The sequence below is a fragment of the Ochotona princeps genome, chromosome 19 (assembly GCF_030435755.1).
Source record: "Ochotona princeps isolate mOchPri1 chromosome 19, mOchPri1.hap1, whole genome shotgun sequence".
NCBI lineage: Eukaryota > Metazoa > Chordata > Mammalia > Lagomorpha > Ochotonidae > Ochotona > Ochotona princeps.
The window spans coordinates 6059372-6086874 of record NC_080850.1 but is presented as its reverse complement, the minus strand read 5'-3'; the positions used below and the strand labels follow the sequence as shown (position 1 = coordinate 6086874).

Here is a 27503-nt window from a genome sequence, read left to right as displayed (position 1 = left end):
CAGCAAAGACGCTGGGGCAAGGGAACAGCCTCTGGGCGGTGCAAGCGACCGGCCAAATCCTGGACTGCTCAGAGCCTTCCATACCTGAACCGGCGAACTGGCCTCTCACGGCCGGCTGCCGATGGAAGTATTGTAAACAAAGGGTCCACCTCCCGCAGCCCGCCCCACCTGATCCTCTGCTAGTGCAGGCTGGCACAAGTGGGCTTCTGCTCTGTGCCTACCCTGACTGCGGCTGCTTCAGGCATCCCAGCTCCTGCTGGGCACGCAAGCAACAAAAAGGAGATGATTGTTGTGCCTGGGAGCGTGGCTCTGTGAGACCTGAACAGCGACCCAGCATCCATAAGGCCTGTTGGTGTCCCTTGTCCTGTGGAAGCACAGCCCCTCCCTTCGCTAGCATCCAGTTAACTGCTCTGAGCAAGAGCAAGGAGCCGGCCCTTTAAAAAGACAGGAGGAAGACAATGACCTTCTGGGGCACCTTGGGCACCCTGCGCCGGGCAAACAGCACTCACACGGCACACGCCCGTGTTGAGGACTTCTCCCAATTACCATTTCCCGGGTGTTCAAAGCATGTGTGCTCCCACAGGGGCCTCCCAAATGGGCTTCACTGGGACAAGAAGGTGAAACAAGGTGGCTTTGTGCACGCACGGCATGCTGGCACACCGGCTCTCCAGGCTCCCGTGCTCTGCAGCCTCTGGTCAGGCCACCGAGACATCGAAGGCCCAGGAGTCGGGCTGAGCACAGACCCTCCACGTCTGCCATGTTCCTGGGGGCAGGAGTCATCCACTGGTGCTCTCTGGTCCTGAAAAGACTTTCCAGGGGGACTGCTAGGCTCAGTCTGCAATGCAAGATGGGGTTCCCAGGAAGGGGGCGTCCAGGGCAGAAGAACCCAGCCTTCCCACATTACACACAGGCAGGCTGGAAAAGCATCAGGCAGGAGCAGCCCTTGGTGGGCAGATTCCGTGTGCTGAGGAAGTCATCTCTACGTGACTGGCAGCACAGCCCGTGCCTTCTCAGGGCCTCCTGTGCCCACAGCCAGCATGTTCCCCAACAGCTGCTTCACTCTGCACACCCAGTGCCTCGGGCGCAGGCAGGCACACAGGGTGGGCACACAGGTGCAGGGAGGGCAGGTACATGATGGCACAAAGTACCCATGAGCAGCACAACCCATAATCAGACCTCCCTCCTCTGGCCTCTCCCCTGCATGTAGACACACACTGCAGGAAGCAGAAGGCAAAATGGGGGGGGGGGTCGGAGGAATGAGGAACACCCCCTGAGGTTAGGGGCCTTGCTTCTGGTCTGGTCCGCTAGGAATGGCTGAAAAGCCGGCAAGAATCACACTGCATCGTGGGCAGCGCTGCAGTGTCCAGAGGCAGCCTGCCGGGGGCTCCCCAGCACCCAGAGCATCCAGGCCCCGACTCCACCTGCATGCAGCCCGCAGGGATCCAGGCTCAGGGAGAACGCACACCAGGGCCTGGGTGCAGAAGTCAAGTGCCCGGGTGCTCCGCAGCAGGCTTGGCGCTGGCCTTGAGCTGGCACGGAAGCAAGAGAAAAGGCGAACCTGAGTCCGTTGTTCACAGAGTGGGATCAGGGCACCCCCAGGGTGCCCCACACAGCCCAGAGCAATGAAGGGTGTAGTTAAGAAGCCACCGCAGAGCTGGAGGGGAAGAACTTGGTGCTCTTGCTGGGCGTGGTGGGGTTCGGGCACTCAGCCTCCTCGTTCAGTTTGAAGAACATTTCCTGCTCTCGCTTCTTCTGGTTCAGATCCTCCTCCAGAGCCTGCAGACAGAGAGGGCGGACGGCACCAGTCAGATCCCCAGGCCACGCATGCGCCAGCATTTCCCCTCCAGAAAGTTCCCTCCCAAGCCTAGGTGGGGCTGGGGGAGCAGTCAGAAGCTGAAGAGGCGGGAGGGAGATTGAATAGGGAGAAGGGCAGACTTGTGAGAGTCACACAGTGGCCTGACCCAGGCACCTGCCTTCTGAAATCACCCAAGGAGGTTCTTACGCTGTTGCCTCCACTCAGCACCCAGCTGCAGCCTGTGGTGACGCGGGGGTCCATGTAGGGTGGCAGCTTAGCAGGAGACTCCAAAAGAGTTGTCTCCTACCCTACAAGCACCAAGAAGGCTCTCTGGGGTACTAAGTGTGAGATGGGTAGATAGATCTTCCATTGGCTGGGTCACTCCAGGCACGCCACTGCCACTGCAGTCAGCCATGGATCCTGTGTACAGGAATGAGCACGGCTGTGTTCCAATAAAGCTTTACTCACAAATACAGGTGGTGGGCCATGAGCAGTAGTCAGCTAACATCTACTTCACAGCTGGAAAAATCCAGCTTGGGAGGGAAGGCTGGCTGAGTCTAATTCTGTATTCTGAGTTGGCCAGGATCCAAGCACCACTTTATTGCTCCTATCCGGCACTGCATACTTATTGAAAAGAAATACGAAAAAAATATATATTTTTTTCTAAAACTACTCCACAATGTAACAGTCATCTCCTTTGCTCTCCAGGCAAGAAAAGCAGCCGAGGGCTGCTGGTTATGATTCAGAGTATAAAAGACAATGTATTCCATGGGCCCCGGCGCGGTGGCCTAGTGGCTAAAGTCCTCGCCTTGAACGCGCCAGGATCCCATATGGGTGCCGGTTCTAATCCCAGCAGCCCCACTGCCCATCCAGCTCCCTGCTTCTGGCCTGGGAAAGCAGTCACGGATGGCCCAAAGCCTTGGGACCCTGCACCCGCGTGGAGACCTGAAGGAGGTTCCTGGCTCCTGGCTTCAGACTGGCACAGCACCAGTCGTTGTGGTCACTTGGGGAGTGAATCATCGGATGGAAGATCTTCCTCTCTGTCTTTCCTCCTCTCTATATGTCTGACTTTGCAATAAAAATAAATCTTAAAAAAAAAGAAAGACCATGTATTCCAAAATGAAAATCCTCACCTCTGAGTCCTTGCTTCAGCAGCAACCCAGGTTACTAATAACCGCAGAAATTTACATAGAACTGTGCAAAGAGCGGACCAGTGTCATAGAGTGGGTGAGGATGTAATAGGTGATGCCGGCACCCATGAGTGCCCATGAGTCCCAGCTGCTCCACTTCCCATCCAACTTCCTGCTAATGTGCCTGGGAAAGCAGCAGAGGACAGCCCAAGGACTTGGGTACTGCCACCCACACGGGAGACCCAGATGAAGTTCAATGCTACTTGCTGTGACCTGGCCCAGCCTCAGCCATGGTAGACATTAGCGGACTGGATCTATAAGTGAAGGATCTCTATTCTCTCTCTAACTCTGTCTTCCAAACAAAGAAATGCTTAAAATCTTAAGGGAGAAAAATAAGAATTGTGCAAAGAGGCAGCCCCCCACAAGAAAAATCCAATGCCCACCGGCCAGGCCACCCCACGAGGGGGTCTGAGTCATCAGGAAGTTGCTGGGGGCAATTCACTCACTCATTTCTAGATTCTCCCGGGATCGTGCCAAAGGAACAGAAGAAGCCCCAAGCGACAGAACCAGGGCCAGAGCCAACCTACGTCAGCAACAGTAATGATCTGAGCATCAAGTATCAAGAGCTGGCAGGCCACGGTCACAGAGGGATGCGTGTGGGCTGCTGGTGTGGGGCCCTGGCCAGCTTCCAGCCAGAAGATTCCATCAACAGAGCAAGGGCAGTCCCTGTTCAAGGAAGTCCAGGGCCACTGCGCAGCGGACAGGGCAGCTGCCTCCTTTTCACAGCGCAGTCTCCACCAGCAGAACTGGTGAGGCATGGCAGACGAGCCCCAGAGCTTCAGGGCATGGGCACAAGGTCCAGGTGCTGAGGGTAGTAGGACATGACCATGCCCTCAGCCTGTACCGTCACAGGCTGGTGACCTTTTACAGTACTGACCTGTCCACTCTATCAATAACCACACTGAGGCTGTGGGATGGCTGAATTGATGCATCAACTCAGTGATGTCATTGGTACCCAGTTGCAGGGTCAAACATCAGTCCTGATATCACTAGATAGGTTTGAATTATTTGAGAGGTGAACAGACAGGAATCAGACATCATCCATCCACTGGTTCACTCCTCAACTGCCTGCAAGTCAGGGCTGGACCAGGTTGAAGCCAAGAACCAGATATTCCAGGTGGCGCCCACGTAGGCAGTTAGGATCCGACTATGTGCATGGGAGTCCTCACCTGCTCTCTCTTAGGGGCTCATGAGTAGGTAGCTGGGATTAGGAGGGGAGCTGGGACTTGAACCTAGGCACTCTGATATGGGAGGCATGTTTCCCCTATAGTGTCTTCATCACTGCATCAAATGTGCATCCCGAGTGTATTCTAAATGTGATGAACACCTATGATATTCACTCAGTTGAAGTCCTTAGGAGGACAGATGGGGAAGAAGGAATTCTGTCTCCAGATTGCACTGAGACTCGAGGCTGCACCTCAGCTTGTCCCTGGTCTCCCCTGGCCCCCCATGCTAGCCTGTCCCACAGAGTTTGAACTCATTGTGTCCCACAACTGTGTTGGCCAATTCCTTAAGGGGAATAAATGAACCTAGCTGGTTCCAAATCCCAAAACTGGTGACCAGCAAGAACCTCCAGAAAATAGCAGAGATGAACCAATTCTCCTCGCTTCCTTACTACCATCCTAACACAGCCAGCACTGCTTCTTGACAAGGTCAAGATTACGGCAGAGTCGGTTCCCACTGCTGATCCTCAAGATTATCCGGCGGGAACTTTTCCTTTTTGTTTTAGAGATTCATTCATTTTTATTGGAAAAGCAGATTTACAGAGAGGAGAAGAGACAGAGAGAGAGATCTTCCATCCACTGGTTCACTTCCCAATTGGCTGCAACGGCTAGAGCTGAACTGATCCTAAGCCAGAAGCCAGATTCCAGGTCTCCCATACAGGTGCAGGGTCCCAAGGCTTTTCTCTACTGCTTTCCTAGGCCACGAGCAGGGAGCTGGTTGGGAAGTGGGACAGCTGGGATATGGATTGGAACCAATATGGAATCCTGGCACTTACAGAGTGATGATTTAGCCATTGAGCCATCTCGCCAGGCCCACATCTACTGATTTCTAATGCCTGAACTCGAACCCCTAGCGTAGCCATCTCTCTCCCTGAGTTCACTCGGCCCCACAGCTCTGCATACCCTCCAAGCTGTGTCATCTACATCCCAGCCGTCCATTCCCACCACCCAGCCCAGCACTTTCTCTCGCCCAGATTCCCAGGCAGCTAGCCTGAGTGTCGGTCACTTAGCTCTGTCCCTTGTTCCTCTTCCTCTCCCCAGGGCTGCCTCTTGCCTCCTGACCTGGCCCTCCCCAGCTTTCCACCTGATCTGCCAATCTGCCTTCCCCCTGGACTCCTTGCACCTGCTCCTGTTGCCCGTGCCAGCTAACTCTCTCTCCTTAGGACCCTCTGGCACCTCTAGCCAATGGTTCTCAAGCTTTCTTAGAGCCAGGATCGGTTCATGCTCTCAAAGGAACCCCAAAGGAGGGTGGTGTTTGGCACAGCAGGTGCGATGCCGCTTGGGACGCCTACAGCCCGTGTAGGAGGGATGAGGTGAAGCTGAGCTGACCGTGACTGCAACTTCCTGCTAGCATGTGCCCTCGGAAGCAGTGGACAATGGCTGGAGCACATGGGTCCCTGCCACCCACATGGGTGATGTGGACTTAATACTTAGCTCCCAGCCGCAGCGTGGCCCACCTCTGGCTGTTGTACGCATTTAGGGAGTGAACCAGTGAACCAATGTTTCTGGGTTTGTATGTCTGTCTGCTTTTCAAAGAAATTAAAATAGGGGCCAATGCCATGGCGTAGTAGGCCATACCTCTGCCTGTGGCGCCAGCATCCTATATGGGCACTGGTTTACATCCCTACTGTTCCACTTCTCATCCAGCTCCCTGTTTATGGCCTGGGAGGGCAGCAGAGGATGGCTCAAGTTCTTGGGCCCCAGAGCACACACATACATGGGAGACCTAGAACTCCTGGCGTTGGATCGGCTCAGCTCTGGCCATTGCAGCCATATGGAGAGTGAACCAGCAGATGGACGATCTCTCTCTATCTATCTACTTCTCAAATAAAAATAAATACTTTTTTTTACAAAAAGAAATTAAATCAAAGACATTTAGATATTTTTTGGAGGAAACATCTTTCCTTCTCAGGCTGGGTTCCATCTGACGAAGGCTACAGAGCCAACAGTTACCGGAACAGATCCCGCGGCTCCAGAGCCCCAGTCCTGTGCCGCGTGGCCGGGAGCGCCAGCCCAGGCACGTGTACCTTTTTGCGTGGCCGGAGTCGGTCTCGCCATTCCTTCAGGTTCTGGTTGTGGCTCTCATCCAATGCCTTCAGCTTCTGGGTCTCATGCTCCACCAAGAGGTGGCACTTTTCATTCTGGAACAAAGCCCAGGCAGAACAGGTGAGACAATAGGACGGCAGAGGCAGCGAGCTGAAACCCACCCCAGGCCGCAGCCCCAAGGACACCTGCTCCTTGGTAAACATCCCATCTCTCCATAAAGCAGCCTATCAAATTTATTCAAACGTTGTTTTCTGACCGCTCAGTCTGTTTCAAATGTTCACATAAAAAAACACCGTGTTGGGTCCCAGTGCAATGATAGCTCCTCTGACTAACCCTTCCTGCAAGCACCAGGCTCCCACATGGGCGCTGGTTCATGTCCCGGCTGCTCCACTTCCCATCGTGGCATCTGGGGAGTGAGCCAGTGAATGGAAGATCTTTCCATCTCTCCTTCTCTCTGTAAATCTGCCTTTCCAATAAAAATAAATCTTGAAACAAACAAACAAAACCATTGTGTTATAAGGCACATCAAGCAAAGCCACTGCTTGTAATACTACCATTCCATATTGGAGCACGAGTTAAGAATCCTGGATGCTCCACTGCTTTATCTAGCTCCCTGTGAATGAGCCTGGGAAAACAGCAAAGCCCAAGTGCTTGGTCCCTGCACCTACACGGGAGACCCAGCTGTGGTGGGCACCTGAAGAGTGAGCCAGTGGATGGAAGATCTTCACCTCTTTCTCTCCATCTCCCTGCCTTTCAATCTTTTTTTCTTAAAAAAAAAAAAAAAAAAGATTTATTTATTTTTATTTGAAAGGCTGCTTTACAGAGAGGAGGAGAAACAAAGAAAAATCTTCCATCTGCTGGTTCACTCCCCAAGTGGCTGCAGTGGCCAGAGCTGAGCTGATCCGAAGCCAGGAGCCAGGAGCTTCTTCTGGGTCTCCCACACGGATGCAGAATCCCTAGGCTTTGTACCGTGCCCTCGACTGCTTTCCCAGGCCACAAGCAGGGAGCTGGATGGGAAGTGGAGCAAGTAGGACAAGAACTGGCACCCTTATGGGATCCTGGCGGATACAAGGTGAAGACTGTCATTGAACCATTGCTCTGGGCCCCGAATAAATAAATCTTTTTAAAATCAGTAAAATTGACACGGTGGCAGACAAAAACCACTGCACTGTTTTCTCTGCTCCTCTCTGGCTCTCCAGAAATGGCCAGACAGATCAGCAGCCTGAGCCGTCCTGAGGTCATGTAGGTTGGTCAGTCCCCGTTCCTGGGCCAACACTGCCTTGTTCCACCACAAGGGGGCTCCAAGTACCAGCTCCTGGGATAGGCCTCTCCTGTGTGTGGCCCAAGTCTTAAGGCCAGGGATCCGTGGAAAAACAGACAAGAGGGGACACATAATCTCAGGACACAGCAAGAACTGGAAGAACCAGCAGCTTGTCCCACCTGCCTGGCCTGGGCGAGGCCCTTTGCAGAGCGATCACTGCTTGCACAAATGGCTTGAATCTTGCAATGGGAGGCCACTCCACCCCACCCCCAGTCCATCTCAGGCCTGTGTAGAGCAGAGCTTGCCGGGTGATGTGCTCTGCCCAACATCACTTGTCCAGTGGACCTGGGCATGTCCCTGCTAGCTGAGCCACTGCCCTCCAAGCACCATCTGCTTGGGCAAGCTAAGGTCACACAGGGGCAGGGCGGGGCAGGGCGCCTGCTAACCTGCAGCTGCTGCAGCTCGCTCATGTTGCTGTCACACTGCGCCATCATGTCCCGCATCTGGTTCTCATGCTTCTGCTGCTGCTGCAGCCTCTCCGACTTCTGCCTCTTCTCCTCCTGCTGGGAGAACTGCCCCCACAGAGAGAGAGAGGGAGAGAGTGGGTGCTTTGGGGAGCCAGGAGCCTGGCTGGTCTCTTGCAGCCCTGCTCGGCAGGGTCATCAAAGGGTCTGGTCTATGCACAGCCCCTTCCTGTTCCCTGGACCCCCTCAAACAGCGACCTCTACCATTTTAAGATCCAGTTCTTGCCCTCTGGAGCTCGTAGGTTGGCAGGGATACCACACTGCAGTGACGTGCAGGAATACATGTGTGGGCCATGCAGCAATCACAGGCACCCAGGCCACTGGCTCCATGTCCCAGCCATGTGGGTGTATGCGAGTGGGCAGGAGCGCTTAACTAGCAGAGAAGTGGGTGTCCGCCTCAACAGCCATGGAAGGGAGTAGCACGAAAGACGGCACAAGGCCAAGGTCTTTTCTCCATAGGGACAGATTCATCATGTACCCAGTGAGGCTCCCAGGCCCTGACCCGGGACTTGCAGGTGCCCTTCCAGAACCCTGTGCTACGTCATTCCTCCAACAGCATCAGGCTGAGGTCACACCCCACCCAGTGTCTATAGCACTGCCACCTCACCCCCACCCCACGCCCAGAGCCCCGCCAGCCCACCCCACCCCACACCCAGAGCCCCGCCAGCCCACCCCACCCCACACCCAGAGCCCGGCCAGCCCGGCCCCACCTGTTTAATCTTCTCGCGCTGCTCAGCCGCACTACCCCCGCCGTTGATGTGCAGGCTCTTCTTGTACATGGCCATGCGCGTCTTGCCCTCGCTCCGCTGGATCTTGGGCAGCCGCGCCTTCTCCTGCTGCTGCCGCACCTTGAGCTGCTCCACCATGCGCTGGTTGTAGCGTTGCATCTGCTCCCGCTCCTGCCGGGGAGGAGACACACAGAGGCGCGGCGAGGTCAGCTGGGCTCCAGGCACCTGGCATGCTCGGAGGGCAAAGGCCACCAGGCTGGACTATGCAGCCCAGGGTGCTCGGCACAGCCAAGTTATCTCTGCTACTGTTAAAGAACACTTTCTGCTCCTGCTTTTCAAAGGACAGTCCTCTACCTATGATGGTCTGCTTGACAACATTTTTTGACTATTAATAGTGCAAAAGCCAACTGCGTTTAGTGGAAACCATATTTCCAAGTTTTGAGTTTGGGTCTTTTCCCGGGACATGCAGTATTGATACTGTCCCATGAAGTAAGCGCCTGAGATGCCCGACACTTTAATATGCACAGGAACTTAAAAAATATACATGGAAAAGGGAAATGGAAAGATAGGCTTATTTTGGTGCTCTTTTCTTTATAAAAAAAAAAAAAAGGTGATTTATTTATTTGAAAGGCGGGATGGGAGCTGTGGAAAGCGAGAGAGAGATATCTTCTACCCACTGACTAGCTCCCCAAATGACTACAACAATGGGGGCTTGCCTCCCAGCTTGGGCATCACCTCTTCCAAGAAGCCTCCCCGGATGGGTGAGCTCCCAAGCCTTCTGTAGACTCTCCTAACAAACTCCTCACCCAACTGCTTCTGTTGGCCTCAGCTTAACTGTCACCATCCTCGCGTGGGAGTGGGACGCAGAGGGCGCCCTGGTCACACTGCAGGGGCCCTGGCTGAGTCTGGAAGAGGGCTCTGAGCAGGGGGAGAGCTGCAAGCTCTCTGAGGAAACGCATGCATGGCAGGGACGGAAATAATAAGAAAATGGCATGAACAGGGACTGGACAGCCAAGAAGGCAAGACAAAGAGAGAGGCACCGGTGGGTGGTCCTGGGACCCCACTGCTGGCCCGGCTTCCCTGCTCCACCTCCCGCCTTCGCCGTCCCTCCAGGGGTCACGGCGGGCTCCTTCCTCCGGGGCGGGGGGCACCGCTGGCACCCAGCGCAGCCCTGCAGCCCCCCGGCTCACCTTCTCATGCTTGCGCAACAGCTCGTGCCGCTGCAGGAAGTACTGGTCCTTCAGCTGCTGCTTCACCAGCTGGTGCCGCTCCTGCAGCTGCTGCTCCTCCATCTCCCACAGGGCTGCCTCGCGCTCTGCGGAGGACACACGCACAGGTGAGCTGTGTGCAGCCTAGCAGAGCCCCCTGGGCTCCGTGCCCACAGCCAGGCTCCTCCCCCACCAATCCCCTCACCGCACCTGGTCAACCACCTGCTTAGCACTGGCCACCACCTCCCACCTCCTCAATTGTCCCGAAGCCCCAGGGCTGCCAGCGCTCAGCCCCTGCGCAAGGGCAGAGCTCCAGGGTTAGAGAGCAGAGGAACCAGAGATGAAGGCCTGAGCTCAGCTCCACCTTGGGTTGGATAAGAAACCTGCTCAGTCTTGAAAAGCAGAATGAGAGAGGAGGGCGAAACAGAGAACACTGCCCTCTGCTGGTTGACTTCCCAAAGGGCTGCCAAAGGTCAAGGTTTGGGTCACCCCAGCGCCAGGAGCCCACAACTCCATCCATGGACCCCACACCGGCCCAAACACTTGGGCCAGGCAGGCATCCTTGCCGCCTGTGACCACAGCTTGGTCTTCCATCAGCCATGAGGCATTGCGCAGCCCCTGGGTTTGGGTCTGACCATTTGGGTCTCTCCCATTCAAATACTGGGATTCTAGCTGTTACAATAATGCCATGAGGCAGCAGGGCCTTTGGAAGGGGCGGGCCTTCGTGCTTGGGCTTAGCGCCCCGGGAAGGAGGCCTAGGGGTGCTACCTGAAGGTGCCAGCTCTGCTGTGTGTATGAAGCAGAAAGCAGGTCCTCACCAGGGCCACACACCTGCTACAACCTTGGCTGTGAACTTCCAACCTCCAGACAAGTGAGAATCAATGTCTGTTGTGTATACGCCACCCAGGGCCCAAGGACTTTGTTAGAGCAGCCCAAACAGACATGTGGGCCAAAGAACCCTCCATGGCTCAGCTGCCCGTGGAAAGGCAGCAACAGAGGGACCCACCCTCCAGCTAAGGTGCAGAGTCTGTGGCACTGGCACAAGGCCCAGTAGACACTCCACGTTTAGATCAGTTGGGGCTCCTCTGCATCTGGTTTCTGCCACCCAGCTCTTCCAGACTTCCTGCCTGATTCCCCTTGACTTTCGGAAGCAGGTCCGATAGTGCCGGTGACAGCTGGTGGCCTCGCCTTGCTCCTGGCTTCAGCGTTACCACAGAGGATGTTGTCAGCCAGCAGGATGGAGAAGGCCAGGCAGCTGCTCCCAGCCTACCGGTCTCCCAGGTCGGGGGTGTCCTCAGCGAGCCCCCGGGCCCAGACGGGCTCGCCCACCTCGAAGGAGCTCCTGCTTCTTGTTGAGGCACTCGCGCTCCTTGTCACAGATCTCCCGCCTGTTGTCCGCAGTGAGCTTCTTCATGGCCAGCTCCAGGTCCCCCTTCTGCTTGGCGACAAAGTCCCGGTCCTGCAGAGGACAGGGGAGGACAGAGCTGCCTTGAGGGACATCCCAATATGATTATTATTTTTCTAATTAATAACCATTATTTTGGAGCCAGTACTGTGGCTTAGTAGGCTCCACCTGCAGTGCTGGTGGGCGTCAGTTCGTGTCCTGGCTGCTCTACTTCCCCCCATCCAGCTCCCTGCTTGTGGCCTGGGAAAGCAGTCGAGGACGGTATAAAGCCTTGGGACCCTGCACCCACGTGGGAGACATGGAAGAGGCTCCGGGCCCTGGCTTTGGATCGGCTCAGCTCTGGCTGTTGTGGCTGCTTGGGGAGTGAGCCAGTGGATGGAGGAACTTTCTCTATCTGTCCTTCTCTCTGTAAATTTGGCCTTCATAGAAAACTAAAATAAATCTTTAAAAAATACTTTCAACTTGACAGGTGATGGAGAGAGGGTAAGGAGACACATGTGCGCGCGCACACACACACACACACACACACACACACACGAGTGCCCCAAATGACCAGAAGAACTGGTGCTGGGTTACAGTCAGAGACCCAATCAGGTTTTCCACGAGACAGACAGCAACCCAATCACTTCAGCCATTGCTGTCGTCTCCCAGAGCCGGATGATCAGGAAGCTGCAGCTGAGAGGCAGACATTTAATTCACAATGATCCAAGGGGGTCGAGAAGGGAATGAGTTGCCAATGACTGGGATGGCCTCTGTGGACACATGACTTCCCGGGCTGATCAAGCAGATGTGACCTCTAAATGACCCTGAGACAACACAGGAGCTGGGGCTTTGGGGTGGGGGGTCAGTGTAACTGGCTGAGATGTTACTTCTAGCTGTGTAGAGGACAATCAGAGAAGGCTGCCTGGAGGAGGTAAAAACAGGGGGCCATGCAGGGTGGGCAGGATTCAGGCATTTGAGGGACAGGGCTTCAGCCAAGATAGAAGCGATTCCTGTTCACCTGTCAGGGTGTCAAGGCTGGGACTACCCCCCACCAACCCGCAACTGCTCCTCCACCCCAGCCCAAGCCCCGCAGCCTCGCACGCCCCCGACTGAGGCCAGAACACTCACAAGCAGCTGCTTCTTCTGCGCATGCTCCTCCATCTTGTGCTTCATGCTCTCCTTCCGCTGCTGCCGCGGCAGCTTCTCCACCTCGTTCTTCACCTACACCAGACACAGTGTGGACAGCGTCATCAGTGCACCTGTCGCATCTCCCAGGCTACACCTGCAGGATCGGCCATCCGGCCTCCTCCTGCCCACAGCCTGCTCCCAGGGTACGCAGGCGCTGTGGTCCACTGCTAGGCACCCCCTCTGGCTGTGGCGGCAACTCAGCCCTCTGCAGAAACTTCTAGCTTCTCACAAGCCTTTCTGACATGTCCCCTTATCCATTCTTCTCCAAGAAGCACAATCTTGCACGCTGTTAGTCTACAAGAAGGCTTCTTGGGGACACATTTGTCTACCTAGTCAGCGGCAATTAGGGGTTCCTACCAGGGCCGGTGTTGTGGCATAGTGGGGAAAGTCACAGTCTGCAGTGGGGACAGCCCAACCACAGCACTGGTTCAAGTCCCAGCTGCTCCACGTCTGACCCAGCTCCCTAATGATGTGACTGGGAGAGCAGCAGAGGATGGTCCAACTACTGACACCTCCCTGATGCCCATGCGGGAATGCAGATGGAGCTCCTGGCTCCTGGCTTCAACTGCCCCAGCTGTTAGTCTGCTAGCTGTGGTTATGGCACAGACTTTTCTAATAGGAGTAAGAAGAGATTTATGCTACTTAGAACTTTTTTTAAGATTTATTTTTATTTATTGAAAGATAGTTAGAGAGAGATGCAGAGACAGAGAGAAAGATCTTCTATCTGCTGGTTCACTCCTCAAATGGCCACGATGGCTGGGGCAGTGTCAGGCTGAAGCCAGGAGCTGTATCTAGGTCTCCTACATGGCTGTCAGGGGCCCAAGCACTGGAACCATCCCCCACTACTTTCTCAGGCCACGAGCAGGGAGCTGGATCAAATGTGGAGCAGCCGGGATTCGAACCAGCACCCATATCGGATGTCAGGACCACAGGCAGTGGCTAGATCTGTTTCATCACAGCGCTGGCCCCTAGAACTATCTTAATCTACTTCCCATGGCTATAAGGGGACAGTTGGGCTCAGGGACTCTCTCTCTCTCTCTCTGGAGCTCATGGGGCTGGCGGGTACACAGCATGGTGCCCAACCCCTGCCTGGCTTCCTGCAAGGCCCTGTAGGGTGGAGCACCTACAGACCCCTGCTCACCCATGTATGCGAGGGAATGCGCACTGGGGCTGCGCTCTCCCACCAACCACTGGCGCAGGTCCCCACTCACCCGCCACGGTAGGGGTTGCAGTAAATCCTAGGAAAGGGGCAAGTGCCTGTGGCCTGAAGACCACTTCCTAAAGCCCGCCTCACCCATCAAGGAATACCTCTTCATCTGCAGAGGTTTGGCCTGAATATCAGGAGAGACAAAGCCCACCTCTTTGGGGGGAATACAGCAGGCACACCCCGACTCCCTGGCATGGTACAGCAGGCTGGCATGGGCCAGTGCTCCTGCTGGCTGCCAGGAAAACTCAAGGACAAATACCCACAGTAACTACCTGGGGACTCTGAAAAGTACTGGAAGTAGGTGACCCCGGAGGGAAGCCAGGACTTGGCAGAGGGGCTGGCAGAGTGGGCACAAGTCCTGCTTCTTTCCCTCTGCCCTCTTTGCACCAGGTCCACACAGACCTGCCTGCTGGTAAAGTAATCAAGGTGGCGGACACAAACTGAGACCATCCTGTTTCCGGTCAGTACTTTTTGGCAACACCCGCTGGCCCACCCAGAACCAGCAGGTGGCACAAGAAGGGGCATATTCCCGAGGGCAGCCAACACGGACTAAGCGCTGTAGAGATGCATAAGTTCCCCGCTCTTCAACAGTCCCTGAGGGCCTCACAATTCCTCCCAAGGAAAACAACTGAGCTTTATCTACAAATTCCCGAGGGATCCTTCCCCAGTTACAACACAGCACCTCCGGGACATCCAAACATTGGAAGAGCCAGAGGCAGGTGCTATCTGAGAACTGCCAGGTCACATGCTTGTGAGCATCCGGATTTACATACCCGACTCGATGCAGGATCAGCACCTGCTGTCCCCATTTGATGCAACCAAGAGACCCATGTACATACGAAGGGCTGGCGCTATGGGGCAGTGTGGCCTGCAGTAGCGGCCTCCCACGTGGGAGGAGGAGAAAGTGGGGGAGCCCGGGCATGTCCTGCTTCCCCACTTAGCTGGAAATGGCATCTCCAGATCCCAGGCTTAATGCTGCTTCCTGATTCCCAGAGCATCTTCCCAGGGCAGCTGTGGAGGAGGCCACCGCAGCCTCACAGCAGGGACTCAGTTGTACACCAAGGCACCCCAAGAAAGTGGCTGCCAGGTCGTGGCTGAAGTGAGCACTCGCAGACACGCCCTACACCTGAACCCGCCAGGCTTACAAGCCCCAGGCGACCCTATGTGGCTGAAGTCCGACTGAGTTTGCAGTGATGGGGTCCTAGGCATCCGACCTGACCCCAGACACCCCAGTCTCTGCCCAGCTCACTCACCTCCTTCTTCATGAGTTTCAGTTGCTCCTGGAACCTGGCATAGTCCCGGTCCTGCTCCAGGCGGATGCGCTTGGTCTCCTCCCGGCGGCGCACGGCGTGGTCCTGCTCCATCTTCTCCACCTGCTGCTTCTGCTGTTTCTCCAGGTTCTCCAGCTCCGTGTCAAAGAACTTCTTCTTGGCCTGGAAGGGGCAGGAGTGGAGAGGAAGTCAGCGCAGCCACTTTGTGTCTGGGAGGGATACGGGGAGAGCTCAGGGCTGGGTTTGCATTCCAGCTCTTGTGTGACTTGGGGCAAGTCACCTAACGTCACTGGGTCTCATGTGCCCAAGGGGAGCAGACCACAACCTCACAAGACCCTTGCCTGAGGGTCATTTCCCCTCTAGAGAGCAACCCGCCTGGGATTCCGTGTTTGCAGGTCACCACACGAGGGCGCTGGGAAGGCACAGCCAGCCGTCCGGCTCGGCCCATGGGCACGTGTGAGAGGCGCCCACGGGCACGCGAGAGGCTCCCACGGCCCCGCGTTCCCACTCACGTTGATCTCCTGCTCGAAGCGCTTGTGCATCTGCTCCAGCTGCAGCTCATGCTTGCTGCTCAGCTGCGTCTGGTTTCTGTGCTCTTCCTTCTGCAGCAACCGCAGCTCTCGGAGTTCCTGGCGCCTGGAGGGGCACCAAAGACAAACAGAAGTTCACGGTGAGAAGGGGTGGCTGCAGAGGGCTCGGTCATGGCAGGATCAAGCTAAGACTTAGACAGCGGCTTCCTGAGGCGGCCATCAAGTGACTAACATCCAGCACTGATGCAATGGTAACCATGTTGGCAGATACGAAAGAAGATGAGCCCAGCCCGAGAAGAGGGTGAACTTGCACAGATCTCAAAGATCAGGCAGAATGTCACTGACTGACTGATGGATTTGCTGCTGTTTCACTACCCAGATGGCCACGATGGCCAAGGTCCTGAGCTCATCCAACGCCAGGAGCTTCTTTCAGGTCTTCCACTTGCGCCCTCCTCTGCTGTTTTCCCAGATCATCAGCACGAAGCTGGATTGGAAGTGTAGCAGTCAGGATTCAAGCCAGCACCCATATGGGATGCCAGGGCGACAGGTGGAGGGTTAACGTGCTAAGCCTCCAGGAAGAAGTCGTAAAATCCCCCATAGGTGGATGAACCACAAATTCAAAAAGAAACTTCATTTCCATGAGCTTATAGAGGCAGGCGTGTGGGGAAGTGGATAATTTTATATATGTTGATGGACAGAACGTGGACTTGCGTGAAGACACCTTGCAGCCATCTTTTGTCTTTTAGCACAGTTGTTCCACTTCTGGGACTGACTGAAAGAACTCCTTACTCTACGCCATGAAATAGAAATGTGTATAATAACACAACATTGGAAATAAACCCCAGCTATCGCAGTCCAGGTAAGTCTGCTACAATATATACACATGGAAGCAGGCATTTAACGCAGCAGCTAGCACGCCTGCCTAGCGCGGGGCAGTCTGAACTCTGACACTGCTTCTGACTCCAGCCTCCCGCTACTGCGGATTCTAGGAGGCAACAGCAATGGCCCCAGTCACTGGGTCCCTGCTATCCACACCGGACATCCAGACTGAGTCCCGTGCTCGCTTCGGCAGCACGTATACTAAATCGGAACAATACACAGAAGATTAGCATGGCCCCTGCGCAAGGATCACACACAGACTGAGTCCCTGCGTCCTGCCTTTGGACTGGTCTCAGCTATTGTGGGCACCCATGGGGAGTGAATCAAAGGATGGGACATCTTCCTCCTTCTTCCTCCGTGTCTCTGCCTCTCCAATAAAATGACAGATCCTGAAACTCTCCATATAGCTGTAGGATGGAATTCTATTTACAGTGCTATTAAGCATTGAGGTTTAGAAAGCAGGAGGGCCTGGCACAGTAGCCTAGTGGCTAAAGTCTTCCCCTTGAGCACACCGGGATCCATACGGGTGCTGGTTCATATCCCAGCAGCCCTGCTTCCCATCCAGCTCCCTGCTTGTGGTCTGGGAAAGCAGTCGAGGATGGCCCAAAGCCTTGGGACCCTGCACCCGCGTGGGAGACCTGGAAAAAGCTCCTGGCTCCTGACTTCGGAGCAGCTTAGCTCTGACCACTGCAACCACTTAGAGAGTGAGTCAACAGATGGAAGACCTTCCTCTCTGTCTCTCTTCCTCTCTGTATATCTGATTTTACAATAAAAATAAATAAATCAAGTTTTAAAATACAATGTTACAAACAGGTGTGGGATGATCCCCCGTTAGTGAAGCAGTGGTCTGTTACATAACCTATCACTGGGTGAAAAACCTCAAGACAAGCAAGCAGCACACGTGGCTCAGTGTGTTAACTCTCCAATCCCAGCACCAAGTGCTTCTGGGCAGATCACACCCAAAACATCAGTGCAGACGGAGGGCACAGACTTTCTAACAGGAAGGAGAAGTGGGGAGATCTACCACTCTCTGGCTTCTTCCTCTTTGATTTTTAAATTTTTAACCATGACATTCTATTACGTATTTTTAAGAACTGAATCTCACTGCAATTATTTGGTTAACACCTTCAGTTTCTAATTTGGTGTGCACTCACAGACACAAGGCCTGCAGATAAGCCCCAACGTATCAGCCACGCTTCTTGTTAGCCAAGTGCGTTAAAACTACCAAGTGTCATTATATAACCAGAAATGTAAAGAAGTTCAAACGCTTTCGGGAAGAATTTGGGACTCTGGGCTAAGTCAGGCGCCCCCTGGTGGCTGTGAAGGATTGGGGCCCAACAGTCCTGGGTCCTATCTTGGCAGGCTCCCTGTCCATAACCTGGGATTGCTCCCCAGTGTGAGGTCCGGCCCAGGCCAGCCTGGCCAGCCTTCTCCGCAGCTCTGTGGGGGCTGCACCTGCTCACAGAGCTGCCCACCAACCATTACAAGAGGATAGGCTTTGCATGGCTAATAATATTTTCTAGCACCAGAGACCTTGTTTGAATCTCAGCTCTAGTAACTTCCCTGCCAAGTGCCCTTTGGGGGCTGTGTCACCCCTTCTTTGTGAGCCTCTTTCGTAGCCTGTAAAACGAAGCAAACCACCTCTCCCACTCAAACACTGAGGAATTAAGCAGAGAATGCACATGCCAAGTGCTTGGCCAGGTCCCAACCAACGTGCCAGGAACAGCACCTGCTCCACGGATAGGGAAGACAAGCCAGTGGCTGCTTGGCAAGGGCCAGTTTCCATCATGCACCGGCAGGCTTCTGCTTCAGTATCTGCTACAGAGGACACTGTTCCACAGTGGCAAAGAAAGGGAAATCCTGACTCCAGAAACGACGACTTGGAGAGCAAGCAACAGAAAACCCAAACAGGATGATGGGAGGAAGGCAGGCAGCCCAGTGCCAGCACGGTCTCTGGTCCACCTGGCCTATGTGAGCAGGATCCTACCTGCTTCCCCTGACCTCATGCCCCATCCCCCAGCCCTGTGCCTTCAGTTCCTTACACAAGCCCTGCAGTCACTCCCTGGGGACCTCGGTGCTCCTCCAGCTCTGTGTAAGGCCCACGGGGACTTCCACTTGCAGCAGCCTCCCCCAGCCCAGGCTCTTACAATGACTTCCTTTACAGAGTACCCTCGGTCAGATGCCATCTTAGTATTCTACATTGCCCCACCACATCTAACTGGGCCACCAACCTGTGGGTGGGTGGGGAGTGAGTGGATGAGTAGACAGCCAAATGGACGAGTACAGAAGTGGGTGATTGGGTGGATGAACGCATAGGATGGTGGATGGATGGATGGATGGACGCACACATGGATGGAAAGATGGGCAGGTGGGTGGGTGAAAAAGTGAGAGGACAGGTGCATGACTGAGCAGATAAACAGCTGGATGGGTTTATGGAATGAATGTTGAGGCTGAATTAGTGGGTGGATGGAGAAATGGATGGGTGGGTAGGTAGGCAGTTGGTTGGCTGGTTGGATAGAAAAGTGGGAGAAGAGATGAATAATTGGGCAGATGAATGCATGGACGGGCTGAGCAATGGATGTGAGCATGGATGGGTGGATGCGTGGGCAGGTGAACAAAGGGACAGATGAATGGGTTGGAAGTTGGACGAATGAATGGATGGATGGATGGATAGATGTGTGACCAAATGAAATAGACAGGTGGGTGGACAGGCAAATGGGTGGCTGAATGCATGAGAGAGTGCAGGACCCCAAACAAAACCAGTTTCCTTCATTTCCCTGATTTTCTCATTCACACTGTAGCCACAGGGTCTTCTCATAAACAGGAGGCCCATCTCTCTCTCTGTGCCCACCTCCCCAGCCAGGGCCCCTCCCACACTTGCCTGAGAAATCTCATCTCCTCGTCCTTCTTCTCATCCTCACTGATGATCTTGGACGTGGTGATGCTCACCTCCACGCCATCCACCACAAACCTGCGTGTTCGCTTCAGGGTTTTATTGTGCAGCCGGGAGTCCTGGCCAGGAAGGAAGGCAAAGGTCAACATTCCAGCTACAGATCCACAGCTGGCCCAGGGGTGGGGAGGCCCACAACCCTCCTGGCTCCTCCAGCCTCAGTCCCACCCAGGGAGAACAAGGCTGCCCACCGTCCCTCTCACCCCAAGCTGCCTGACCCAGGGACCAGGGGCGAATGCTTTCAGGGCACTGCCAGGTGCTCCGTTCTCATTTGGATGCAAGCCTGGAGTCAAACACTGGCTCTCTCCCAGCCTCTCCCGTTCTACCCACTGCCTCCAAGTCCTTAGCTTGTTCGCCCTCTCTGGGGGTAGTTCAGTCCTTCTTGCCTTTCCAACACAAGCCCGGGACCTTCCAGGAGCGTTGGGACCTGGCTGGCTGCCCGCAGTGCCTCTCTGAGTTCTGTCCTTGCTCTCCAGAGACCCGCAAAGAGTTCTCACCCTCTATGGCTGGACTCCTCTCTCCTGTGGGCTTCTGCCTGAAGCCCTGCCCAGGGGCTCAGCACAGCACCTGTGAGCTGCCACATCCCGTTCCACACAGGAATTACGCTGTTCCCAGGCTGAAGGATTCAAGCAAGGACAGGTAGGAGCAGCAGGGACAGATGGAGGAGGCAGAATGGGGAGGGAAGGAAGTCCAAGGCCGAAGCCCTCGGATGAGAACAATTCCTGAGCTCAGGGTCCCTCATCCCTGCACTGGCGGGGTACTGACACCTCACACAGCTGGGAGTTCGTATCACAGCAGCCCAGCTGCCCGAAGCTTCTGCTCTCAGTCAGGACATGGTGTGGCACTAGGTGAACTAGCCTCAACTTTAAAATCAAACACCAGGGCTGGCCGTTAGCACTGTGGTTAAGTTGCTGCTTGAGATGCCTATGCGCCATAGTTGCGTGCACGGGTTCGGGTCCCAGCTTCTCTGCTTCCGCTTCCAATCCGGCTTCCTGCTGATGCATACTCTCTGGGAGGGAGCAGATGCTGATGGCTCAAGCATTTGGGTTTCTGTCACCCCCACGGGAGACCGACAGAGGCACTACCAAGCTCTCGGCTTCCACTGGTCACCCTGGCTGTTGTAGGCATTTAGAAAGGGAACCAGGAGAAGCAAGGTTTCTCTCTGCCTCTTTCTCTCTTTCAAATAAAATAAAAATGAATGATTTTTTGAAGATGTAAGTTACTACACACCTATGCTATAGAAAACAAGGCTTCGACACGAATCATCGCCACCAGGAGAGCGACCTCCAAGCATGGTATCCCATATGGGCACCAGTTTATGTTCTGACTACCCCACTTCCCATCCAGCTCCCGGCTTGTGGCCTGGGAAAATATTAGAGGACGGCCCAAACCCCTGGACCCTGCACCTGCGTGGGAGACCTGGAAGAGGCTCCTGGTTCCTGGTGAGCTCAACCCTGGCAGTTGTGGTCATTTGGAGAGTGACCAGCAGATGGAAGATCTTTCTCTCCTTATCTCTGTAAACCTGCCTTTCTAATGAAAGCAAATAAACTTCAAAAAGGACGTTAAAAAAAAAAAAAAACATTAAAGAGAGGAAAGAGGAAAAAAGGAAGGGAGAGGGAAGCTGTGGTGCCTTCCTTGCGATCCGCTCTGGTTAAGGAGCTCAGGAACACCCTGGGGCTCATCAGACCAGACAGGGAAAGGCAGCAACCCCACCAGATAGAAGGCCAGGGGAGGCAGGATGCCATGTGGGGTCCAGAGCTTACAGCCTGTGGTCTGACCACCACTCCACTGCTACCTTCTTAGCCCCGGGCTGGCTCCAGAGCTTAGAGCCTCTCTTTGCTCATCTGTGAAGGGGGACCATGAAGCAGCCCCTCTGTGGTATCGCAAGCATGGTGGCCACAGTCCCCGACCACACTGTCACCTCCAGGATGCTGACAAGAAGAGACAGGAGCCTGGAGCCCATTTCTCATCATGGCATCGATTAGCCATCAGCTGGTTTCACGGCTGACTTCCAAAGGCGTCTGTCGCTAGGACATATTTCTCTTTCCAAGTTTTGCTAAGGGCTTAAACCAAACTTGGCAATGTAAACCCCAATTCCAAGCCTGCTGCTCGATGCTGCTCAATCCCATAAAGTGCTCGGCGATTCGGCAGGTTACAGTAAGAACCCAATGAAGGTATGGGTGTCAGGAATCCCTCTGAACGCTTCTGCACACCCAGCCCTGGCTGCATCACCTCCTGCTCCCAGCCCTGGCTGCATCACCTGCTTCTGACTGCTCTTGGCCACTTCCTGGGTGGACCCCTTACCTTGATGGACAGGGAGCCTGTCTCCTTGTTCAGGGCCAGGTCCGCAGACAGGGAGGTGCTGTAGTCTGTGCTGTCAGAGGTGGAGAGGCTCCCACAGTCCGAGTCCCGCTTGGAAGCCCCTGGAACAGCTTGGGCAGGGAGCTCCAGGCTGCCATTGGCCAATTTCTCCCCACCCAAGGTCTCCAGGGCACTGCTGTTGGGCCGGCTCTGGTTTGCTTTTTGGGACCTATTGGCATCTGGGCTGAGGTCCCCATCCTGATCGGTGACATGCTTGTCCCCGGCCACCTGAATTCTTGCATCCATCGAAACCGGCCGTGACTTCCGCAGGGGCACAGGCACGACCAAGCCATTCTCTGTGGCGGGGGCAGCCCCTGGAGTGCTGGTGGCTTGGACAGGTTTGTCCTCAGAGGGCTGTGGGGTGGAGGATGATGCCTGGGTGACCTGGTCGGCATGGAGGCTCAAGCGATTCAGTTCAGCAGAATCCTGAGTGTGGTTCCCCAGGGTCTGAAAGAAAGGAGACAGGGTCACAGTCATGCTGCTGGGCATCAAAGGCCAAGGTCAGAGGCACAGCGAGGCAGCATGAAGTGGCACAGGGCAGCAGCAGGCCTGTCTCTGAGCCACAGTCTTCACCATTCCCTACTGCCTACCCGAAAAGACTGTTACAACATCTTGGACTCATGAATGCCTCTAGTTGTAGTTCCACTTAACTTTTGCTCCTAGGAGTACAACCCACTGTGGCCACCTGGAGAGGCAGAAGCCCATCCTAAAGGGGCAGTGGTTGCTCCACTCCAGCCAACCATGACAAGGCAGAAGACCACCCCTCCCACCCTAGGGGTCAGATCCAAGTCTCAGGACAACTTAGCAATCTAGGTGCTTACTTGACATCTCCTGTTTTTTTTTTTTTTTTTTTTTTTTTTTAAGGTGGCAACTGATTAGAATTTTTAAAAGCTCCAAAGAGGCCACCACAAATCTCTCTGGGGACTCAACTCAGCCTTGGTCCCCCTCTTCTGGAGTCTAGCTTCTGCAGAGGCTCCGTCATGGCCAAGGTGACTGTGCTGACCCCACGTGCCCCTTCATACTGGACAGGGTTTGCCACTGGCCTCAGGGTCTCCTCCAGGATGGGATCAGACATGAGCGAATTGCTGTGGATCCACAGTGCCAGGATGTGGGGCCGACTCCAGGCCACAGAGGACCATCTGGACTGCCCGATGTCCCCACCCCGCCCCGTGCTGGAAGAGGCCTCCGCACACAGCGGGCAGCTCAGGGCAGGATCCAGCCTGCTCACAGGCGATGATGCTTGGCTCCCACCATTCTCGCTTAGTTCCTCTTTCTAGCTGCAAATGGGCTAGAAATGTGCCAAGGCATGGGTGCCCTTAGCAGTCAGGACGGCCACACAGATGGCACCCGAGGTGGCCAGCGCTGCTGCCTGGCCCGTTGCCCCTGCCCATAGGTGTCTGCAGCCAGGTAGCCCTGAGGCTGCCAGAACAGTTTCGTTTTGCACACGAGCTACGGGAGGAATGAATTTGTTAGCAGCTTCTAAAAGCTGCCAGGTTTCACACTGACATCTGGACACTCGGCCTCTCCCAAGGGCCCACTGCAAGGGGCAGGTTCACGGCCTCACCCAGGCCTGCATCTTACGTAAACAGCAGTGTGGGAGCCTGGCCATCTGGCCGAGGAGGGACAGCGAGGCCTCCCTCCCACGCTCCACCCGGGCCCGCTGGGACCCCAGCCCTGCCGCCCTTACAGAGGCGGCGTCCCCAGCATCATCCTCTTCTGCCTCCTCACGGCCGTCTTCAATCTCCTCCATGACCTCGGCTTTGGCTTCGGCCACCAGCTCTCGCAGAGCCTTGTTGCTGGTGACGCTGCTGACGAAGGGGTGCTGGTGGGGCAAGAGGTACCTGCGTTAGAACCACTCTGGGATGGGGAGGGGAGAGGAGTCAGGGGTCGAGGGGGAGGGCTGGGAGAGGAGCAGGTCCTCCAGGGCCAGAGCAGGCCAGCGGCAGCCCTGAGCAAAATGTGCACATGACCTTGGCAAAGGAAAGCCAGGGGCAGCTCAGTGGGTCCAGAAAAAAAGGTCGAGGAGAGAGCCAGTGCTGCTCTGCTCCCCAGCAGCTGTGTGACCCGGGGCCTGTCACTCAACCTCTCTGAGCCACGGCCTTCTGGTCCCTGAATTGGAGATGACAGTGTCGAACCCTCAGGCAGGCCACGAAAATGAAGTGACATAATGCATACGAAAGAGTTGAGGCCAATGCAGGAGCTCGGATTCAGGAGGGGGGTTGTTTGTGTGTCTAATTTTTTTTTTTTCTTTTTGCAAGGCTTTAAAAGTGGCTTTACAGCGCACTCTGTGTGTGTGTGTCCTGGAGGCTGATGCTGTGGTATAGCGTGTTAAGCCACCACCTGTAACACTGACATCCTACATGGGCTCTGGTGCGTGTCCTGTCTGTTCCACCTCCCTGCTAATGCACCTGACAGAGCAGCAGAGGATGGTCCAAGTGCTCGGGTCGCCCATGTTAGAGACCCTGGTGGAGCTCCTGGCTCCTGGCTTCAGCCTGGCCCGGCTCTAACTGTGGGGGCCATTTGAGCAGTGAACCAGCAGAAGGAAGACTTCTCTGTCCCCGCTCTGTCACTCTGCCTTTCAAATAAAAATAATAAATAAATAAAATGATTTATGTATCTGGAAAGCAGAGTGACAGAGAGACAAAGATCTCCCATGGACTCCGCAAGTGGCCATAATAGCTAGGGCTGTCTCCCACAGGGGAAGTGGGGATTACTTGGGCCAGCACCCACTGCCTCCCAGGTGAGTTAGCAAGAAGTTGGATCACAATTGGAGGGCCTGGCACTCCAACCGGCACTCTAACATGGGATGCTGGCATTGCAAGTGGTGGCTTAGCTCACTATGCCACAATGCCTGTACCCACAACATGTATATTCTATAGAGGCACGGCTTACCTAAGAGCAAAGCTCCTTAACTAGTAGGTTCGGTGGACTTGGACGTCAACAGCCATGTATCACTCAACAAAGAGAAAGATCTTCCGTCTGCTGGTTCATTCCCCAAATGGCCACAATGGCCAGAGCTGAGTCGATCAGAACCAGGAGTCAGGAGCTTCTTTCAAGTTTCCCATGTGGGTGCAGGATGGGCCTTCCTCAATTACCTTCCCAGGCCACCAGTAGGGAACTGGATGAGAAGTGGAACAGCCAGGACACAAACTGGTGCTCATATGTAATTCCAGTGCTTGCAAGGCAAGGTTTTAGCCATTGAACCATCATGCTTGGCCCATAAAAATAGATAAATCTAAAAAAAAAAAAAAAAAAAAAAAGGGCTCCAAGCAAGCAGGTCCTGAGGAGTAGTGTTCAGTGACAGTGGTGGGCTAAAACAGCACACACACGCCCACCTGCTTTCAGCCTGGGGCGGGCCCAGCTCCCAGATGGGCAAACCGAGGCAGCACAGGGATGGGCAAAGCAGATGCCAGAGCCTGGGTTACTCAGCACTGAGTGATGTGGGCTCAACAGTGTGTACGAGCCAATGAAGGCCTCAAAAAACAGCATTGGAGGGCCTGGTATGGCAGCCTAGCAGTTAAAATGCTTGCCTTGCATATGCTGGGATCCCATATGGGCACTGCTTCTAATCCCGGCAGCCCCACTTTCCATCCAGCTTCCTTCTTGTGGCCTGGGAAAGCAGTTGAGGATGGCCCAAAGTCTTGGGACCCTGCACCCACGTGTGGGAGACCCAGGGGAAGCTCCTGACTCCTGGCTTCGGATCAGCTCAGTTCCGGCCATTGTGGTCATTTGGGGGAGTGAGTCATCAGGCGGAAGATCTTCCTCTCTGTATATCTGACTTTCCAATCAAATAAATAAATCTCTAAAGTCTCTCCAGGACCCCACAGGCGCAAGGACCAAGGTGGGGGCACAGACAGCCCCACAGGGGGCTGAGCCCTCCTCTGCCACTCCAAGCCAGGGTCCCCCGGGGCTGAGCCCTAGTGCCCTGTAGAGAGTGATAACACTCCAACCCTCCCTTACTCAGCAAGAAAAAGACTCTTTGACCAGGCTGGCGCCGAAAGGTGTGTGCTCGCCTTGAGTTTTTGCCTCTGTGTCCTGTGGCCCCTGGTGCTGCACGCTAAGAATGCTGAGTTTGGCACTGTATCCAAACACGGGACAGACATTCCTGGCTCAGGCTGAGGTTCAACAGGCTGCTATGGAGGGATGGCCGACAGCTGGCCTAGCCCGTGGAATGTCCCAGAAGCCGGATGTCCTGGGGCAGGAGGAGGGGGCCGGCTCGCAGCAGACTGAAGCTACCAAGCCCCTACCACAGCAGCCCAGGCAGGCCACCATCCCCTCACTGCACCGACCTTGCCCTGCCTCCTGGTTCCTGTGCATTTTCAGCAAATGTATGAATTCAATCCTTCAAACATTCCTTAGCAGGTTGCTGCCCAGCGGAGCTAAGTCATTTGCAGTATCTTCTCATTTAATTCTCACCAAGTTGCCCAGTACCAAGGGGTCACTGCCGTGAATCCGTGCTACAGAGAGGTACTCACCGTCAGACAGGGCTGGGGCTGGAACCCAGGACCCTAGCACACACACTCAGAACCACCCAGCTGCACACCCCAGAGAGATGCCCTGCAGCCCAGGCAGGCCCATCCCGGCCTCACTGCCCAGCACACAGCAGGTGCTCCAGGAAAGCCAGGGAACACAGAGGAGCCAAACGCTCAGAGCAGCACCACCTCCTTTCCTCTCAGCTTCCGGCACGTGCAGCCACACACACGCAAGGTCCGCTGTGGCCAGGGCAGCCCCTCTGCATCAGCCAGGCCCTTCTCGCTCGCTCGCTCTCATCAGTGAGGACTGGTAACATACAGCAGCCCGTATGAGAGCACTTGGATTCGAGGCTCTGGCCTCACTTCTTATTTCAGTTCCCTGCTCACGGGTGCACCCCGGGAGGCAGCCGTAATACTATGGGCCCCTGCCACCCATGTGGATTAACCTCCAGGCTCCTGGCTGTAGCCTGGCCCAGCCCTCGTATTTAGAGTGAACCAGCAGATGGGAGGTCTGTCTTTCAAATAACATGAAAATTTAAAAAAAAATTAATCTGCTATGAACATCCCAATGCTTACCCTAGCAACTGCTAGCTGTAGACCCCTTCCACTCCCCCCCAAAAAAACCCTTGTAAAGGACAGGTCATAAATAACCCCAGTAATTTTCAAATAGAGATTGAAGTTTATTTGCCTGGCCAAAAAAAAAGTGGGGGGGGGGGAGAGACTGATCTTGTATCTGCTGGTTAATTCTCCAAATGGCTGAAATGTCAGGTATGGGTGACTCAAGCCAGGAACTCCAGGTCTCCCACCTGGGTGTTAGGGGCCCAAGCACTTGGGCAATCTTCCCCGCCATGCCAGGCACATGAGCAGGGAGCTTCATTGAAGGGGGGGGGCAGGAAGCAGAGTAGCCAGGACTCAAACTCAGCACTCCAATATGGAATGCTGGCACCATAAACATTGGCTGCACCACAGCACCGGCCTCTCCCCCACTCCCACTGACATTTCAAGATCAGCTTCCTCTCTCCTTTGCCTGGTCCTTCCCCAGTCCTCTGGGTAACCCTGGGTCCCACTAGCAGGCTGAGCCCCACATGTTCTTTCAGGCTCAGGGCCGGGGAACCCCCAGCACCTCTTGCGGCTCATCTTTATCCCCTACCCCCAATCCTTGCACACCTGCCACCTGGCTTCCTGGCCTTTCCTGGTCACACCCCTCCCCTCCTGCTCACTCAGAGCCCCTTCCTGGGCCCCCTGTGCAGGTAGGCAGCCTCTGGGACCCCCGAGATGCCCAC

General features: G+C 55.1%; 1 protein-coding gene and 1 non-coding gene across 2 annotated transcripts in view; one reads left to right on the top strand and one right to left on the bottom strand.

The window, feature by feature from the left end:
* Positions 1–1320: 1320 nt before the first annotated feature.
* STK10 (serine/threonine kinase 10) overlaps positions 1321–27503 on the bottom strand; it is an 81127-nt gene continuing 54944 nt past the window's right edge. Inside the window, exons 8-19 of the mRNA XM_058677863.1 lie at positions 23436–23570; positions 21692–22195; positions 19319–19449; positions 15541–15664; positions 15011–15190; positions 12491–12583; positions 11305–11434; positions 9958–10082; positions 8750–8938; positions 7962–8087; positions 6236–6349; positions 1321–1776 (exon numbers count right to left, since the gene is read on the bottom strand). Of these exons, the coding sequence (XP_058533846.1) occupies positions 1636–1776; positions 6236–6349; positions 7962–8087; positions 8750–8938; positions 9958–10082; positions 11305–11434; positions 12491–12583; positions 15011–15190; positions 15541–15664; positions 19319–19449; positions 21692–22195; positions 23436–23570 (1992 nt within the window). The 3' untranslated portion in view covers positions 1321–1635. The remainder of the gene's footprint in view (positions 1777–6235; positions 6350–7961; positions 8088–8749; positions 8939–9957; positions 10083–11304; positions 11435–12490; positions 12584–15010; positions 15191–15540; positions 15665–19318; positions 19450–21691; positions 22196–23435; positions 23571–27503) is intronic.
* Positions 16615–16720, top strand: LOC118760120 (U6 spliceosomal RNA). The gene has a single exon (XR_004996592.2). It is a non-coding gene; the product is annotated as a U6 spliceosomal RNA (small nuclear RNA).